This window comes from Felis catus, chromosome E2 (genome assembly GCF_018350175.1).
Source record: "Felis catus isolate Fca126 chromosome E2, F.catus_Fca126_mat1.0, whole genome shotgun sequence".
Lineage (NCBI taxonomy): Eukaryota > Metazoa > Chordata > Mammalia > Carnivora > Felidae > Felis > Felis catus.
The window spans coordinates 11,452,760-11,469,831 of record NC_058382.1 but is presented as its reverse complement, the minus strand read 5'-3'; the positions used below and the strand labels follow the sequence as shown (position 1 = coordinate 11,469,831).

The following is a 17,072-nucleotide window of genomic DNA, read 5'->3' as shown; positions in this document are numbered from 1 at the left end:
GTGGCGGCTCCTTGTTCATCAGAAGTGCTTCTGCTGCAGTCCGTGAGGGCAGGGGCACGATCAGTGGGGATCTGTGGGGAAGGGCCTGGACCGGGCATGTGGAGGACGGGCCAGGACTTTGCCCAGGGGCCTCTGGTGACAGGTCCGGGCTTCTCCCCACCCTCGTCTCGGCCCCTGCCCTGGCCTCGCCCACACTGGGAACCGGGAGCACGGCTTTCTGTGCCAGTCTTGCTGTGCCTGGGGCACTGGGGGCCGGCCTTTCCCCTCACCCCCTCACTGCAAACCGGTCTGTCCAGCCGTCCACCCTAAAGAGGGAAGCCTCCCGCCCCACCTCAGACACCCCAAGAAAGCCAGAGTCCAAACGTGTGTGTTCTAGGCGGGAGGTTTACTCGCAGCAGAGCCAAGGCCAAGGTCGACAAGCACAGTAACGGTGGTACCAGGGACCGCAGAGAGGGCGTTCCCGCGCCTCAGGCGTCCCCGGCCACCTCGGGGTGCTTCTGCCGCAGGTGTTTGTCCAGGGTGGCACGCAGGCCGAAGGGCACACAGCAGTGGGGACATTCGAAGCGGGTGCTGCCCGGCCCCAGGCCGTGCATGCGGCGGTGGCGGTTGAGCTTGCTGCTCTGGGCACAGGCGTAGGGACAGAGCTCGCAGGTGTAGGGCCGCTCGCCCGTGTGTGAGCGCCGGTGCACCGTCAGGTTGCTGCTGTTGGTGAAGTGCTTTCCACAGAACTCACAGCTGCCCCCGGGCCCGCGGCTCTTGACCGCCGGCTTTGGCAGCTTCTTGGGGGACGTCGGGCCCTTCGCAGGTTCAGTTCTCTGTTCCTTGGTGGTAGCTTCCCAACTGGCCCCGCCGGGGCCCACCTGCGCCCCACCACCAGGAGCCCCGGGTTCCTGGACCCCCGCCGTGGCGGCCGCTCCGGCGCTCTCGCCACTGCTGCGCAGGAGGGTGCTGGCCGGGGCCGCGGCGTGGGCCGCTGGCTCAGGAGGGGCAGTGGCAGAGGCCTGTTCTGGACTGGCTTTGGCCTTGAAGGGGCTCTGAGGCCGTGGCTGCCGGTGGGTCTTCTTGTGGCGGTTGAGCTTGCTACTCTGGGTACAGGTGTAGGGACACTGGTCACAGGCATAGGGCCGCTCGCCTGTGTGCGAGCGCATGTGCACTTTGAGATTGCTGAAGGAGCTGAGGGTCTTCGCGCACACGGGGCAGGTGGGGCTCCGCCGCGGGGGGATGCTCACCCGGGGGCCCTTGGCCTCAGCTTCCGGCTCCACCACTGCCGACACGGCGGCGGCCACCTCTGCCAGGCCCAGCAGCGGGGCCTCTGGGGCCTCGGGTTCCGTCTGGTAGATGGACAGTCCGTGGTCCCACTGGGCATGGCGCAGCAGTTTCCAGGCCCCCGAGAACTGTCTCCCGCAGCGGAAGCAGCCCAGGGCCTTGGGGTCCTGGCGTTCTGCAACGAGAAGGGCCCGGTGTTAGATGGGGAAAAGCGACGGTTGCGGCTCACGCCTGCCAGGCGGACACCTTCTGCGGGAAAGGCTCCACTCCGGGGGCTGAGAAGGCCCAGTAAGGAAGGCGGGCGAGACCCCCGTCCTCCAGAAGCTGATGCTCAGAAGCGGGCGGGCAGGCAAGTAAGGAAAACCTGCGAGTGGATGGGGCATACCTGAGGATTTTCTGTGTTTGCAAGTCTTCACCAGAAGTTAAAGCAGGGTGAGGGATGGGGGTGGGGAGGGCTGTTTTATAGGAGGGAGTCGGGAAGGGAGAACAGGCAAAGACCTTTCCCCAAGCTCACGAGCTTAGAAGGGTGGAGTTGGGGTTTCAACCCAGAACCCTGGGGAGCGGGAGACAGATTTTCAAAGAAGATTGTCGGCTTAATACAGCTTTTGATTACTGAGCGGGGTTCTGTGCCAGGCCCCAAGTTGATGGGTTCCATGCACGGTCTCCTATTCCCTGCCTTGCAGAAGAGGGGGCCGAGGAGGGAAGCAGCCACCTAGAAGTTGGGAGGGGTAGTCAGTGAGGTTCCCTCTCCCTCTGCGTGGACCCCAAATTAAGAGCCCTCCAAATGGGGTGTTTTCTCTAGACCCTCCAGGTACTATCAGTACCTTACTCTTCAAGTCCTAGACAGTCTTGGGTGGGGTGGCTTTCCTGACGCAACACCAGGTCAGGAGCACAGATGGGGGCTGGAGAGTGCCAGCCTCTCGTGTCCACCAACTAGTTCTTAGGCTCCCTAGCTGTGTGACCTTGGGCAAGAAACGCTCCTCTCTGGCCCTGTTTTCTCATTTGTTACAACACGGGGATTCTAACCTTCGAGGGGCGTTGTGACGTCGAACGGAGAAGAACTGAAAGTCTTGGTCCATGTAAACCCTCAGTAAACATGAACTGCACTACACCCACGTGGCGGGAGTGCCCACGCTCCACCAAGTCCCAGCACCTGGGAGTGTTCCAGTGATTCCATCATAGCCCCTCCCTGGGCCACCAGGCCACCCTGCCGGCTTCAACACTCGGGCAGATCCAGTCACAGCACCCCCCCCTCCCCCATCACAGACCCCCCCCCCCCCCGCCCAGGTCTGAATATAATTCTATTTCTCAAAAGTCCTAGGAGCACAATGGCCAGGGGGTTTAGATGGTCATTGTAGGTTTAGATGCCCCCCACAGCCTGTGATGACCGAAAGCTTCCCGCGAGTCTAGTATCACGTTAAGGGCTTTCATTCCCTTCTAAGAGAAGGAACCCAGGTGTCCAGACACCGAGGACCTGGCCCAAACCAGGGGCTTCCCAGCGGGCAGGGCTGGGAGATTCCATCAGAGAGGGAAGCCAGAAGCCCCTTCCTTGGCTCTGAGCAAATGCACCGGCACCTCAATCGGCACTAATAATGGGGTGGGAGGGGGTGGTAATGCCGCACTTCCAGCTGGCCTCAGCCTCCCCTCCCCCAGGCCGCTGCCCTCCCCAGAGGTCCCCCTACTGCCACACTGGTCCAGCCACCTGGCCAGTTATTTCTGGCCAAGGGGAAGGAGAAGTGAAACCAGATTGGGGGTGTGTGTGTGGCAAATCCCCAGACCAGTCTTCAGGGGCTGGCCACACCCTGTGGGCGGCCCTCCTTCATGCCCAGCCCCTGCCCGCACCCCCCCCCCCTCCACCCCCGCCACTAGTCCCAGCCCTAGGACAGGGCAGGCCCTGGCCACGCCTAGGCTGCACCCGATGGGGAGCGAGAAAGGGGAAGTAGTGCTCACTGCCCCGCCTGTCCAGTTCAGCCCCTTCTCCCACAGGAAGCCAGGCCCTTGAACTTGAGAGGGGGACTGCATCCCGGCTTGACTCACCTGAGCCCTGGCCGGGGCTGGGGCCTCTGAAAAGCTGACAGTCCAGCTTCTTGTGGTCCATGAAAGCAGTGATGGCTTCCAAAGGAAAGGTCTGCAGGCAGCGGCCGCAGGTCAACAGATCTGGGTGTTTGTCGGTCCAGGGCTGGCGGTCTGCTGGGAGGAAGCGGGTGGTAAGCGTCGGGTGGGGCCCGGATGGGGGCTGGGGGTTCCGAGGGAGAGGGAAACCCCGAAGGTCAGAAAGGGGGCTGGAGGCCAGGACCAAGCAAGGGAAATAAGGCCGGGGGGGGGGGGTCGGGAGTCTGTGCCCGGAGGAGGGCGTCCCACCCGAGTGAAGGGGGAGGGAGGCGGGGCAGGGGCAGGGGGCGCTCACCGCGAGGGTTGAGGATCAACGGCGTCCACAGTGCCCACTGGTTCCGCGCGCCGAGGGCGTGGAGAGGGCTCCCGACGGGCACGGGGCCGGAGGAACGGCGGGGTTCGCCCTCGAACCGCCCCGGCGTGGGCACTTCCTTCGGAGAGAAGGGCCCCAGCCCCGGGGCCTGTAGGGGCCGCACGTCTGGCTCCGGCTTCATTTCGATGACGAGGTCCGGCATCTCCATCTCGTCGTCTGTGTTGGCGGCGGGCGCGGGGTCTACTCGGCGGGGCATGCAGCCGGCCTTGCGGCGGGACATGAGTCGAGGGCCCGGCGGGCTGGTGAGCGGGCGGGCGGAGGACGCGCGGGCCGTGCGCGCTCAGACCGAGGCGTTCAGGTGAGTGACTGCGGCGACCCGCCGCGAACTCTTACACGTGCTGGCCCGGCCCGTGGCTCCACCCACCGGGGCGGGACCTGGCGGGCGAGGACGGGGCGGCCCCGCAGGGGCCCGGGCGGCAGCCAAACTCGATCAAAGACGAGCCCACTGCATTTTCTTAGCGACCAAACCTTAACGGCGCCGAGGTCACAAGACCATGCACACAAACGCCCATTCCTGATGCCTTTTTAGGACCGGTGAAACTGAGGCGCAGGGTGCCTACATGCACCCCCGAGAGAGAATACGGCGGGGGCCACGTTTCGGTCTATTCCATTAAATGCGTTACCATAAAAACTCAGGGGGCAAACATTTATTGAGCACTTTGCACTAGGTTCTGTTCTAAGTACTGAGGGTATAGCGGTGAACAGGACAGCCAATAATCTCCTCTCACGCAGTGTATTTGTTGGGGGGAGACAGACTCTCAACAAGATAAGTGTAAAACGGAGTGCCTTCCAGGAGGCAAGTGCGATGGGGCCGAATAAAAAACTAGGAAGGGCTAGAAAGGGGCAGGGTTGCCGGGGTGGGGGTGGGGGTGGGGCCTTGGTCGGTTTTCTACAGGGGAAGAGCGTGGGGCACTTGAGCCCCGAAGGAGGTGAGGGGGCCGGCCAGCCTTGTATGTTCCAGAATAACAAGGAAGGGGGGCAGGGCGTGGGGAGAGGCGTGGGTGATTGAGTTCTGTGAGAAAACTGCCTTGGGGCCGAGGGGGTCTTCTGTCCACTTAAGGGCTTTGGATTTCTGAGACCAGCGCCTGCGGCGGAGGGCTGGTTAAGGCGAGGAGGGTTGCGGTTATATACATCTACGCTGCTCCTAAACCTGGAATCACTATAAACACCAAAGAAGCAACTGTCTTCACCTCCCTCCACGCGGGCCTCCTTGAACTTGCCTCCGCAAAGCAGCTCCCTCCGATCACTGTTTGAAGTGGCATCAACACCCCGCCCCACCCTCCAACCCTTACAACATAATAACATAGACCTATCTGTCGACGGTCCTCTCTTCCCTCCCCACCCCCACCCAACACAAGCTCGCTGAGGTCAGGGCCGGCGTCTGTCCTCCCCTGGGTCCCCAGCCCAGCTCTGAGTGAATGGCACATGCTAATGTCCCAGGAGCACTGCTCCGGGCCAGAGGGTTCCTCATATTGTTATTCAGGTCTGAGCTCAATCGTCCTCCAGAGAGCCCAGGGCCTCCCTGGCCACTGTATCTAAAGCAGCTCCACCCTGCTCAAGGCCTTACAACCGTGACCTCCATCTGTCCTCACTTCTTCCCCGGGCCTCAGTTTCCCCATCTATTACCTAAAGGGGCTTCTTCACTGCCACCTCCTTTGACCACCCAACTAGAGAAGCTCCCCTGACTCTACCGCCTGTCACCCCATTATCCTTATTTTATTCCTTTGGTGTCACTCATCCCAAGCCCTGCAGGATCTTGTTGATGTATTTGCTCAGGTATACCCTATTCTGCCCCTCCCGGCCCTCCAAGAATGTGGGTTCCAGAGGGCAAGAGTCAGATCAGCCTGGTTCACATAAATCCTGCTTCTTCATAGGTCAGTCAACAAATGGGTATTCAGCACATTCTCTTTCTTTTTCTTTCTTTCTTGTTTGTTTGTTTATTTATTTAGAGCACACGCTGGGGAGGGGCAGAGAGAGGGCGAGACAGAATCCCAAGCAGGTTCCACACCGTGGGTGCAGAGCCCCATGCAGGGCTGGAACTCACAAAATGCGAGAGAGATCATGGCCTGAGCCGAGCTCAAGAGTCGGACACTTAACGGGACTGCGCCGCCCAGGCCCCTCCAGCACGTTCTTTCAACAGACCTCACAGAGGGGCTGTGTGCCAGGCACTCGGTCTTGGGGATCTGCTGGGCCCGTGAAGCCCCTGGCTTATGGAAAAAATGTGGAAGAAGTGAATTCCATCTGAGCCCAGGGCAGTGAGGTTCCATAGCACTTAAAGCCAGACATTCTGTTTTTCAGGGCCTCAGTTTCCCCCTTTGTAAAGCGGGGCGGCAGGGGGGACTGCTAGACAGCACCACCACCTCGGGTCCCGCTGCTGCCCTCTCCAAGCCTTTTTCCTGCTGTGTGGCTGCTCAAGGTTTCAAAGAGACGAGCTGCTCCGGTTTGGACTGCTGGTGAAGGGTAGGAGTGTGCACGTGTAGGGGGAGACCAAGCTCTGTCCTTAACTCAGCCCGGAGGAAGTCTCCTCCTCTCCGAACCTCAATTTCTTCTTCCCTAAAGCGGGCGTCCCGGACGCCCCCCACCTCGCAGGCAGGCGGATCAGATGGAAGGGATGGGCCAAGCCGCGGGGCGGGGTGGTGCGTGGGGCCGCGCTGGTTTCCGAGCCCGAGAGCCCGCCCGCCACCACGTGGGGCGGCGGCAGCGCGGGCGGAACCCAGGCTGGGCGGCTCGCGGCCCGCCCGGGCCTCTGCAGCTGGGGCGCCGGCGGAAGTGGGGGCGCCGGGCGCCGCGGACCTCGGTGAGTGCTTGGGTGTCGGTGGTGGGGCGCGAGCACGTTTCACGCCCTCTCCCCGGGCCTGGCCCCGGACGCCCGCCCGCGTGCGCGGCCGGGAGTGGCGGGAAGGGGCAGGTCCGCGCCTGCAACGCTGGCCGTGGGGACGTTGTGGTCCCCGAACGCCTGCATGGGGACTCCGGTCCGGAACGCAGCATCGGGGACGTGCCGGGGTTGGGGTGAGGGGCCCGGGCCGCTCAGAATGCTCTCTCTCCCTCGGGGGGAAAATAACAACGACGACGAGGGTGACAGGAACAACGGCAGCAGTTGTGACTCCCGCCTTGGCGGGACGGAATCGCTTGCCTGATCTGAGCCGGGAGGACACCCAGCCCAGGCAGAGTGGGGAATGGACGCCTGGGGGCCGGGAGGACCTACTTAGTATAAGAAAAGGCTAGCTGTGGGTGGCCAGGGCGGAATTGAAAGGAAACTGACCAGCCCAGGGGGCAGAGGGGAGGGGAAGTATTCCGTGCTTGAGGTTCCGACCCTCTCTGGAGGCTCCATTTTAACTGATTTGCATCCTACAGGGCCACCTCTGGGGTGTGTGTGGACCTTGGTTAATTAGCGAAGGTCTGGGGTCTTCACTGTTAACCTGGTAACTCGGCTATCCCTCCCCTGGCTACTGAAGGGTTAACTAAATGTCTGTCCCTTGAACTGATCCATTCCCATTTTCTTCGAAGTCAGCACTGAGGCCCCAAGAAGGGAGGTCTGTGAATCTCCTGCCCTTCCTTGTCCGTGACCTAAGTGATGGGGTCTGGAGTCTTGACTGTGCAAGTCGTGTGGGTGGGTTCGACCATTTTTCTGAAATCTTTGGGCCAGAAATCCTTGGCTTAGAGGATAAAGGATTCTGGGGCCCGGTCACCAGGGAGAAGGGATAATGCCTGCTTTTGCCTTCTTGGGCACACCCTACCTGACCTTTCTTAAACCAGCTTATCAGGTCACACCTTGGTTCCAAGACCTCCAGTGGTGCGCTGACCCTGAAACAGACCTGCCCTGCAGAGAGCAGGGGTGATGGCCCGGGTCTGTTGTCCAACCCAGGGCAACCTGGGTTCGCTCCCTTTTCCTGCCACTCACCAGCTTGCACCCAGTAAATGATTTGGCATCTCCCAGTGCCAGTTTCCTCTTCAGGAGAACGGGGATTACGTGGTAAGACCAAATCTCCGTTGGTTGTTTTATCTAGGGATTACGTGTGATTTGTGGCCATTTGCTTAATTCCCATCGGTACGGTGGGACGTCCTAGCCCTACAGACTAGGGTGTATCTCTTAAATCACTGGAGTGTTAACCTAGGTTGGGTGAAAGCCTGGGGGCTGATGAGCCTTGGCTAAGCTTGGAGTGCAAAGGGCAGTGGTCAGATAAATTAGAAAGTGTGTATATCCCTTAATCCCATCTACAGTGGTAGTGGTCAAAGAAAGGAAATGTAGTCCTGAAACTAACATAATGGTGCGTGTTAACAGATCAAAAACGTGGGGCGCCTGGGTGGCTGGTTGAGCATCCCGACTGTGGCTCAGGTCATGATCTTGCGGTTCGCAAGTTCGAGCCCCGTGTCGGGCTCTGTGCTGACAGCTCAGAGCCTGGAGCCTGCTTCAGATTCTGTGTCTACCTCTCTCTCTGCTCCAACGCTCGCTCTCTCTCTCTCTCTCTCTCTCTCTCTCTCAAAAATAAATAAGTAAAAACATTAAAAAAAAAAAAAAACCAACCCTCATCTGACCACTTTCCCCCATCCCCACGGCCCCCACCCTGTTCCAGGCACCATCATGCTCTGCCCACCTGGGCCACCGAGGCTGCTTCCTCACTGGGCTCCCTGCAGGGACAGGGATCATGTGAAAATCAGTCAGGTCCTGTCCCTCCCCTGCTCAGAACCATCCCAAGGCTCTTGCCTCACCTCAGTCTTCAAGGCCCCTCCCTGCCGATCTGCCTCTGCTCCCACCTCCTCCACGCTGGCCTCCTTGCTTTGCTTCAAAGTCACCCTTCCCCGGGCTTTGTATTTGCTGTTCCCACTGACTGGAACGCTGTCCCCCCAGATGTCTACAGGACTCAGTTCCTTATTTCATTTAGGGCTGCTCAGATACAACACCCTTCCTGGCTGGCTATCTCTTGCCCCCTTCTTGGGCCAGGTGGCCCCCTCTGGGCACCTGAGGCTCCTCCAGCCCTGCCCGCTCTGGGTAGGCATTGTCCAGAAACAAGTCTGTGTCACCCACTGGCCTGTGAGGGCAGTTTCCCTCACCACCCTGTCCCTGGCACCACCCCACGTGAGCTGGGCCCCCGAGCAGGCACTTGGATAATGTGGACGGGTGGATCCTTCCTTTCCCTTCAACAAATATTTACTGAGCTGTGTCTGCGTAGGGAACAGACTGCAGGGTGGCGGTGGAGGCTGTGAAGGGGGAATGAGACGGTGGCTGGACCAAGGAGGAGGCAGGGGGAGGGGAGAGCGAGCGGAGGTGAAAAGTTGCTGGATTCTGGATACCTTTCCGAAGGTGACTTTACTGCTGGGTTGAACGTGGGTGGCAGAGAAAGCCAGGAGGAGTCCAGGGTGCTGTGGGATGTCCCTTGTGTGATCACCCATTGCCGCCTGAAAGGGTCTCCCAGAACCCTATGAAGTCTGAGTCTTTTTTTTTTTTTTTTTCTTTTTTTGCTTCATTTTACAGATGAGGAAACCGAACAGGGAGGCTGTTTGCAGAGCCGCGGTGACCTGTCCAGACCCCTCGTAGCGAATCTGGGAGGGCTAAGAACCACCCGTCTCCCCGAATCCACACCTTCCTATCCGCTGAGGGGGGTAAGCTAATGGCCTGCCTCCCGGTCTTGTGTGGCCTGCCAGCCAAGAGTGGGTTTTACCTTTTTTTCCCCTCAGTTTACTTTATTACTTATTTTGAGAGACAGAGAGAGAGAGCACGAGCAGGGGAGGGGCAGAGAGAGAGGGCGAGAGAATCCCAAGCAGGCTCTGCCCTGTCAGCACGGAGCCCCACGCGGGGCTCGAACTTGGGAACGGTGAGACCACGACCTGAGCTGAAATCGAGAGCCGGGACACTTAACCGACTGAGTCCCCCAAGTGCCAAGGTTTACTTTTGAAGTGCTTGGAAGGCTTTGAGAAATTTTTGTGGTGCATGAAATTAGATCAAATTGAAATGTCAGTGTCCCAATAAGTGAGGTTGTAAGAACAGCCGTGTTTATTATTTTCGTGTCTGTCTGTGGCCGCTGTGTTGGAACTGTGACAACGTTGAGTAGTTGTGACAGACCCTATAGCCCACAGAGCCTACAGTATTCACCATCAGGCCCCTTACAGAAAAAATTTGCCAACTTCTGCTAATAGGGATTCAATCCGGGTCAGCAGGAGGGGTGTCTGATCTGTAGGACTTAAAAGCCAGTCCCTGGGAAAGGTCTGGACCGGGACAGAAAGTCTGGGGAGTAGGGAAGGATAGGAGAGGAAGTTCAGATTCCTGAGGGGGACATCTAACATTTTTAAGTTTGATTTAGTTTAATTTAATTTAATTTTAAGTAGGCTCCATACACAGCCCTGAGATCAAGAGCCTCATACTCTTCCAACTGAGCCAGCCAGAGGCTCCGGGAGTCTAACATCTTTTAAGGGACACGGAAACATTACGATATGCCCCTGCCTTTTTGAAATTAGAATTTTAAAACTACTGGGGCGCCTGGAGGGCTCGTTCGATTAAGCGTCCCACTCTTGATCTCGGCTCAGGTCGTGACGTCAGGCTCATGAGTTCGAGCCCTATGTTGGGCTCCACACTGGGGTTGCAGCCTACTTAAAAAAAAAAAAAAAAAAGAGTAGGCTTCATGCCCAATGTGGGTCTGGAACTGACGACCCTGAGATCAAGAGTCACATGCTCTACTGACTGAACCAGCCAGGCATCCCCTGAAGCCTTTTTTAATGTTAATTAGTTTATTTTTTTAATGTTTATTTATTTATTTGAGAGAGAGAGAGAGAGAGAGCACGCGCGTGCACCAGCATGGGGAGGGGCAGAGAGAGAGAGGGAGAGAGAGAATCTCAAACAGGCTCTGTGCTGTCAGTATAGAGCCCGATGTGGCGCTCGATGCCAAGAACCATGAAATCATGCCCTGATCCGAGGTCAAGAGTTGGACGCTCAACCCATCGAGCCACTCAGGCGCCCCTTTAAAGCCTTTTTGTTTTTTAAAGTTATCCGTTTGTTACAGCACTTGGCTGGCTCGGTCAGTATGGCCTGCCACTCGATCTCAGAGTTGTAAGTTCCAGCCTCACGCCCAGTGCAGAGATCACTTTAAAAACAATAAAATCTTCTAAGGGCACCTGGGTGGCTCTATCCGTGGGGCGTCCAGCTTCAGTTCGGGTCATAATCTCGAGGCTCGTGGGTTCAAGCCCTGCATTGTGCCCTTTGCTATCGCTCAGCGCGGAGCCCATTTGGGATCCTCTGCCCCCCCCACCTCTCGCTGCCCCTCCCCCACTAGGGTGCGCGCGCGCACTCTCTCCCTCTGTCAAAAATAAACATTTAAAAAATATTTAAAGAAATAAAATCTTTTAAAAGGAAAAGGCTTTACTGAGGTGTAATTCTCATACCATACTATTCACCAACGGGGGACAGTTTTGGTAGTCACAGCAGGGGGTAATGGTGGGGGGGGGGGTGCTACTGGCATCTAGTGGGTAGAGGCTAGGGCTGCTGCTAAAGTCCTACACCTATGCCCTGGACAGCCCGCCACACCACCACAGAGAACGATCCAGTCCCGGGGCGCCTGGATGGCTCTGTCGGTTAAACATCCGACTTCGGCTCAGGTCACGATCTCGCGGTCCGGGAGTTCCAGCCCCGCGTCGAGCTCTGTGCTGACAGCTCAGAGCCTGGAGCCTGTTTCGGATGCTGTGTCTCCCTCGCTCTCTCTGCCCCTCCCCTGTTCATGCTCTGTCTGTCTCTCTCTCAAAGATGAATACACTTAAAAAAAAAAAAAAAAAGAACGATCCAGTCCCAAATATCATCAATGTTGGGGAGAAACCCTCCTCTACGGCCTTGACCTGTTGCTCTGTGGCGTCCGTGCTCCCAAGGAGCTCACCGTTGAGCTGCAGAGACCGGAAGAGCTGAACAAGAAAAACGATCATCTTTTTTTTTTTTTTTAATGTTTATTTTTGAGACAGAGGGAGACAGAGCGCGAGTGGGGGAGGGGCAGAGAGAGAGGGAGACACAGCATCTGAAACAGGCTCCAGGCTCTGTGCTGTCAGCCCAGAGCCCGATGCGGGGCTCGAACCCACGAACCGTGAGATCATGACCTGGGCCGAAGTCGGACGCTTAACCGACTGAGCCACCCAGGCGCCCCAAGGATCATCTTGATCTCCCCCGTACCGTGAGTGGCCCAGGGATGGGACACCATGTGCCTAAAATTTGTCACTTCTGTTAATCACCAGGCCCTGTCCAGCCTGGAAACTGTCCCTTGAAGTCACCCAGCTAAGCAGGCCTGGGAGCTCAATCTCCCCTCCATTCATTCAAGCAGGAACAATGTTTTAAGGAGCCTGGTCTCTGGGCCGCTGCCACACAGTGTTCCAGGAAGCTGGGGGTCAGCACCCGGGAGAAAGCAAGGTCGCTGCCCACGGGGAGGGAGGCAGGCATCTAGCGGAGGAGAAGGGCCCTAGGCAGGACAATAAATATCCAATATCACGTCAGAAGAGTCCTGCGCGCTACCAACGAGGCTGGTGAGGGCGTGGAAGAATGTGGGGTGGCACTTGAAGATGGTGTGCTCAGAGAAGGCGGAGAGGAGATACAAGCAGAGGGGAACTTCAAGTGCAGGGGTCTGAGAGGGACTTCTGTGCCAGGCGCGTTCGCAGCCCAGCAAGGCAGCCAGAGGGGCTGGGCTAGAGAGAGAAGCATGGCCCGCCACGAGGGTGCTGGCGGGGTCCGAGGCACGAGCTGCCGTTGAGAGCTGTGGTGAGGACGTTGGCTTTGCCTCTGGGCGAGGCTGAAGCCAGGGGAAGGTTCTCGGCAGAGGAGGCATGTGACCTGACTCAGGTGTTAGATGGTAGGTGTTAGGTGCGAACAAGGTCCTTCTGGCTGTGCGTGGGGACAGACTTGCAGGTGGGGGGACAGTGAAAGTGGAAGCCAGGGGCCCGGGTGGAGTTGACTTCAGTAGTCCAGGAAGGAAGCGATGGGGGGCAAGATGTGGGCAGGGGTGTCAGGCTGGGAATATGTACACAACAGTTGATCCTTGAACGATGGGGGGTTTGAACTGCATCGGTCCACTTACACATGCATTTTTTTCAATAAATACAGTACAGTACTGTAAATGTATTTTCTCTTCCTTATGATTTTCTTCTTCTTTTTTTGATGTTTATTTACTTATTTTGAAAGAGAGAGAGAATGCGCGTGTGCGCGCACGAGTAGGGGCGGGGCAGAGAGATAGGGAGAGAGAGAGAGAGAGAGAGAGAGAGAGAGAGAGAGAGAGAGAGAGAGAGAGAATCCCAAGTAGGCTCCGTACTGCTCAGGTCCTGAGCCAAGATCAAGAGTCAGATGTTTAACCAACTGAGCCACCCGGGTGCCCCATTTTTTGTTTTTTAATTTAAGTAGGCTCCATGCCCAACACGGAGCTTGAACTCACAACCCTGAGATCAGGAGTCGCATGCTCTTCCCCCTGAGCCAGCCAGGTGCCCCCATTTTTTTTTTTAACGTAAGCTCTGTGCCCAAAGTGGGGGTCAAACTCTTGGCCCTGAGATCAAGAGTGACATACTCTACTGACTGAGCCAGCCCAGCACCCCAGGACCTTGTTATTTTTAAGGAACTCAGGCTCACTTTTTTGAATTTTTTTTTTTTTCAACGTTTATTTATTTTTGGGACAGAGAGAGACTGAGCATGAACGGGGGAGGGGCAGAGAGAGAGGGAGACACAGAATCGGAAACAGGCTCCAGGCTCTGAGCCATCAGCCCAGAGCCCGACGCGGGGCTCGAACTCCCGGACCGCGAGATCGTGACCTGGCTGAAGTCGGACGCTTAACCGACTGCGCCACCCAGGCGCCTATCAGGCTCACTTTTTTGTAGAAGTCCCTCAATTTGAGTTTTCTCGTGATTGGATTTCAGTAATCCATATCTGGTAGGAATACCACAGAAGTGGTGCCCTGTCCTTCAGTGTATCACCTCAGAAGGCACATGGGGTCTTTTGTCCCTTTACTGCACATGATGGCTTTGATGCCTAAGTTAAGGTAGGGTCCACCAGATTCCTCCACTATAAAGTTACCGTTGGGGCGCCTGGGTGGCTCAGCCGGTTAAGCGCCTGCCTTTGGCTCAGGTCATGATCTCGAGGTTCGTGAGTTCGAGCCCCGCTTCGGGCTCTGTGCCGGCAGCTCAGAGCCTGGAGCCTGCTTCGGATTCTGTGTCTCTCTCTCTCTCTCTCTGCCCCTCCCCTGCTCACACTCTGTCTCTCTCTCAAATAAACATTAAACAAAATTAAAAAAAAAATAAAGCTACTGTTTATTCTTTACAACAGATAAGTATTTTGTGAGGAAGTGCTTGAAGATTGTGTAGATACACTAGACTTCATCCAACGCTCGTCTACAAATTTTAGTGTCCATTGGTGATTTTAGTTCCTTCCCTTATTTATTCTTTTATTTATTTATAATTAGCATGAAGTCATGAATTTCTGTTTTATTCAGTGGGTTATAATCTGTAACTGTCATTATTTTAACATTCACATCATTCTGGAGTTGGCCACTGGAAGCCCTTTCAAATTGGCTTCGGTGGAATTGGGAATTTATTTGGAAGAGAGCATTTCCTTCTGGATGGGATGGGCTGTGTGTGGGGGAGAAAAGGAGGACCTTGTGAATGGTGGTACCAATTCCTGAGGAGGAGGTTACTGGCTGATTTTATTTATTTTTGAGAGATGGGGCACCTGGGTGGCTCAATGGGTTAAGCGTCCAACCTTGACTCATGATCGCGCAGTTTGTGAGTTCGAGTCCCGCGTCGGGCTCTGTGCTGACCGCTCAGAGCCTGGAGCCTGCTTTGGATTCTGTGTTCTCGCTCTCTGTCCCTCCCCTGCTCACGCACTGTCTCTCTCGGTCTCAGAAATAAAACATTAAAAATTTTTTTTTTTTTTTTAATTTTTGAGGGAGAGTGCGAGAGCAGGGGACGGGCAGAGAGAGGGAGAGAGAGAGAGAGAATCCTAAGCAGGCTCTGCGCTGTCTGCCCAGAGCCAGGTGTGGGGCTTGAACCCACGAACTGTGAGATCATGTCCTAAGTGGAAACCAAGAATTGGACCCTTAACGGACTGAGCCACCCAGGCACCCGGGCAGCCTTCTAAAAGGAGAAGCAGGAACTGGGTTTGGGACAAGTTGAGATGAGGTGGGGTAGACAAGCCCCTGCTCCCCGCCTTCCCCCCTTGTAGTCCCACCCTCCCTGTGTAATGGCCTCCCTCTGTTCCCCTTCACCCAACAGCCAGGATAATGCAGACTCCACCAGCCATTCCTGTGCCTGTGCTCCGGCTCCCCCGGGGCCCTGATGGCTTGAGCCGAGGCTTTGCCCCAGACGGACGCAGGGCCCCCCCGAAGCCAGAGGCTCCTGGAAGCCCGGGATCTCCAGCAGGTCGAGAGTCTCGGGAATCCCGGGAACAGCAGGCCCGAGCCGCACTTCGGGAACGCTACCTCCACAGCCTGCTGGCCATGGTGGGTCACCAGGTGAACTTCACACTGCACGAGGGTGTGCACGTGACCGCCCACTTCGGAGCCGCCGACCTGGACGTGGCCAACTTCTACGTGCTGCAGCTGCAGACGCCGATAGGCGTGCAGGCCGAGGCGCTGCTGCGGTGTAGTGACATTATTTCCTACACCTTCAAGCCGTGAGGACGTGACTGTGTTCACCTTTCTGCCCGAGGCCTGGCCGCGGTATCCCAGCCTCCAAATGTTCACGAGCCCAGCACCCTGGGCCCCACAGGGTTTGGAACATCCTTGGAAATTTGAGCCGAGCGCCGGGCAACTCTGGCTTCTTGGGACCTGCGGAGACCAGTCAGTAAAATTCTGCAACCACAAGAGTTCTAGAGCCCGTTGGAAGGAATGCTCTGCCTCACAGGAATCTAAACTCTTACAACAGGGCCTCATGCCAGTTCCTGAAGACTGGGGGTTGGGGGCGGTTAATAAAGGGCGGCACATCGCAGAGTGGGAAATTGTCTGTTGAAGTTGGGAAGTTCAGCCACCCTGGAGAAAGTCCCCTCTACTAAAGAACCCATTATTCCAGGAAGACTCCTGTTTTGTTCTGTTTTGTTTAAATGTGCCACATAGGGATGGAACCGGATTCAGGAAATGGGAGGTTGACTATCCTGGTGGCCCTCGAGAAGAGGACACATCAAGGGGCCGGGAGGAACTGGGGGATAAAGGTGGAGATTGGGTTGGTCCTCACTCTCCGGGGGAGTGGCTGGAGCTCCCGGAGCAGCGGGTTTGGGAGATTCAGACGCGGTTTCTTTTCTCGGGTGGGCGGGGGGGGAGGGGTTGTTCACCGCGAGGGGCGTGGTTCGCATTGGGTTGGTTACACGGTCGCCAGGGCCCTTGGGTGGCGTGGGCCTCACTCTAGGGAAGGCGGGTTCGTTTCCCCGCCCGCTCCGGAAGGGGTCGGACCCGGACCCGGTGCGGCCGCACCTTTGAGGACAGGCTGAGGACGGGGTTGGGGTGACGCTTCACCCTTTCTCCATTTCGCTCCAGCTGTGTAGCCGTCCATTATCACTCGCTTCCCTTATCCCCGCCACTAGTCGTTTTTCTGGTTTCGCTGGGCTCAAGTGATTTCTGCCCCCTTTGTAATCCCATCAACTTTGGAATGTAAGTGAAGATCCCATTAAGTATACATGAGATTTGCTTTGTTCGTCTTCAGTCGCGAAAGTGCGGCGGCTGGTGATGTTGAACGGGGCGGGCGGAGAGCCTCAGCTCCCCTACGTCCGTCCATTCAAGACACCGCCTCCAGCGAGTCGCGGGTCTAGCTCTCTAGTTGCCTAGGCAACGACGTCGCGCGCGCTCTCTCCTCCCCGAATCCTCCCTCCCTTTTTTAGTTTTAGCCCCGCCTTTCCCCCCCCCCCGAATTGCTGGCGAAAGTGCCGAGGCGAATATTAAGCGATTGAAACGAGCCGTGGGTGTGTGTGTGTGTGTGTGTGTGTGTGTGTGTGTGTGTGTGCGCGCGCGCGCGCGTGTGGAGGGAGGGGTGTGTGGGGCGTTAGAACTCGTGCGGGTTCCTCGGGGCTTGGTAATCTACCTGCTCCGTCGCCCGGTATAGTTTGGTTGGCAGATTCGTCTCCTGGTTTTGGAATTTCTTCCATCATCCAGGATTTTTTGTTTTTTAATAGAGGTTATGATACTCCTCATGGGCTCATATTTATTTTAGTCTTTTAATTCAAGTTGTATTTCACGCAACGCTGTCCAAATACAGAGAGCTACTGATGAAACTGCAGTCTGCAAATGGAAGGCTAGAGCGTCTGTAGCAAAGAGGCCAAGGCTTCGTCTCCAGGCAGAGGATCCGTCTGTCAGCATCCATCACCTGTACTCATATATTCAATACAGCC

At 56.9% G+C, this 17,072-nt stretch overlaps 2 protein-coding genes across 10 annotated transcripts; one reads left to right on the top strand and one right to left on the bottom strand.

Moving 5' to 3' along the window:
- Positions 1-366: 366 nt before the first annotated feature.
- ZNF296 (zinc finger protein 296) lies at positions 367-4,054 on the bottom strand. Its single transcript, XM_011289809.4, has 3 exons — positions 3,674-4,054; positions 3,304-3,453; positions 367-1,441 (listed from the first exon to the last, which is right to left on the bottom strand). Exons 1-3 carry the CDS (start codon positions 3,969-3,971, stop codon positions 468-470), a joined length of 1,422 nt encoding a protein of 473 aa, XP_011288111.1. The 5' UTR covers positions 3,972-4,054; the 3' UTR covers positions 367-467.
- Positions 3,275-15,766, top strand: GEMIN7 (gem nuclear organelle associated protein 7). 9 transcript variants are annotated; one of them, XM_019819371.3, is made up of 4 exons: positions 6,558-6,760; positions 7,508-7,724; positions 9,225-9,400; positions 14,969-15,766. In XM_019819371.3, the coding sequence occupies exons 3-4, from the start codon at positions 9,361-9,363 to the stop codon at positions 15,370-15,372; spliced, it is 444 nt and encodes a 147-aa protein (XP_019674930.2). In that variant the 5' UTR covers positions 6,558-6,760; positions 7,508-7,724; positions 9,225-9,360; the 3' UTR covers positions 15,373-15,766. The 9 variants fall into 9 exon arrangements, with proteins under 9 accessions (XP_019674931.2, XP_019674933.2, XP_023101778.2 ...); XM_045046436.1 differs by lacking the exon at positions 6,558-6,760 and adding an exon at positions 8,923-9,053 and having other exon boundaries at positions 6,767-7,724; XM_019819372.3 differs by lacking the exons at positions 6,558-6,760; positions 7,508-7,724 and adding an exon at positions 3,275-3,413.
- The last annotated feature ends 1,306 nt before the right edge of the window (positions 15,767-17,072 follow it).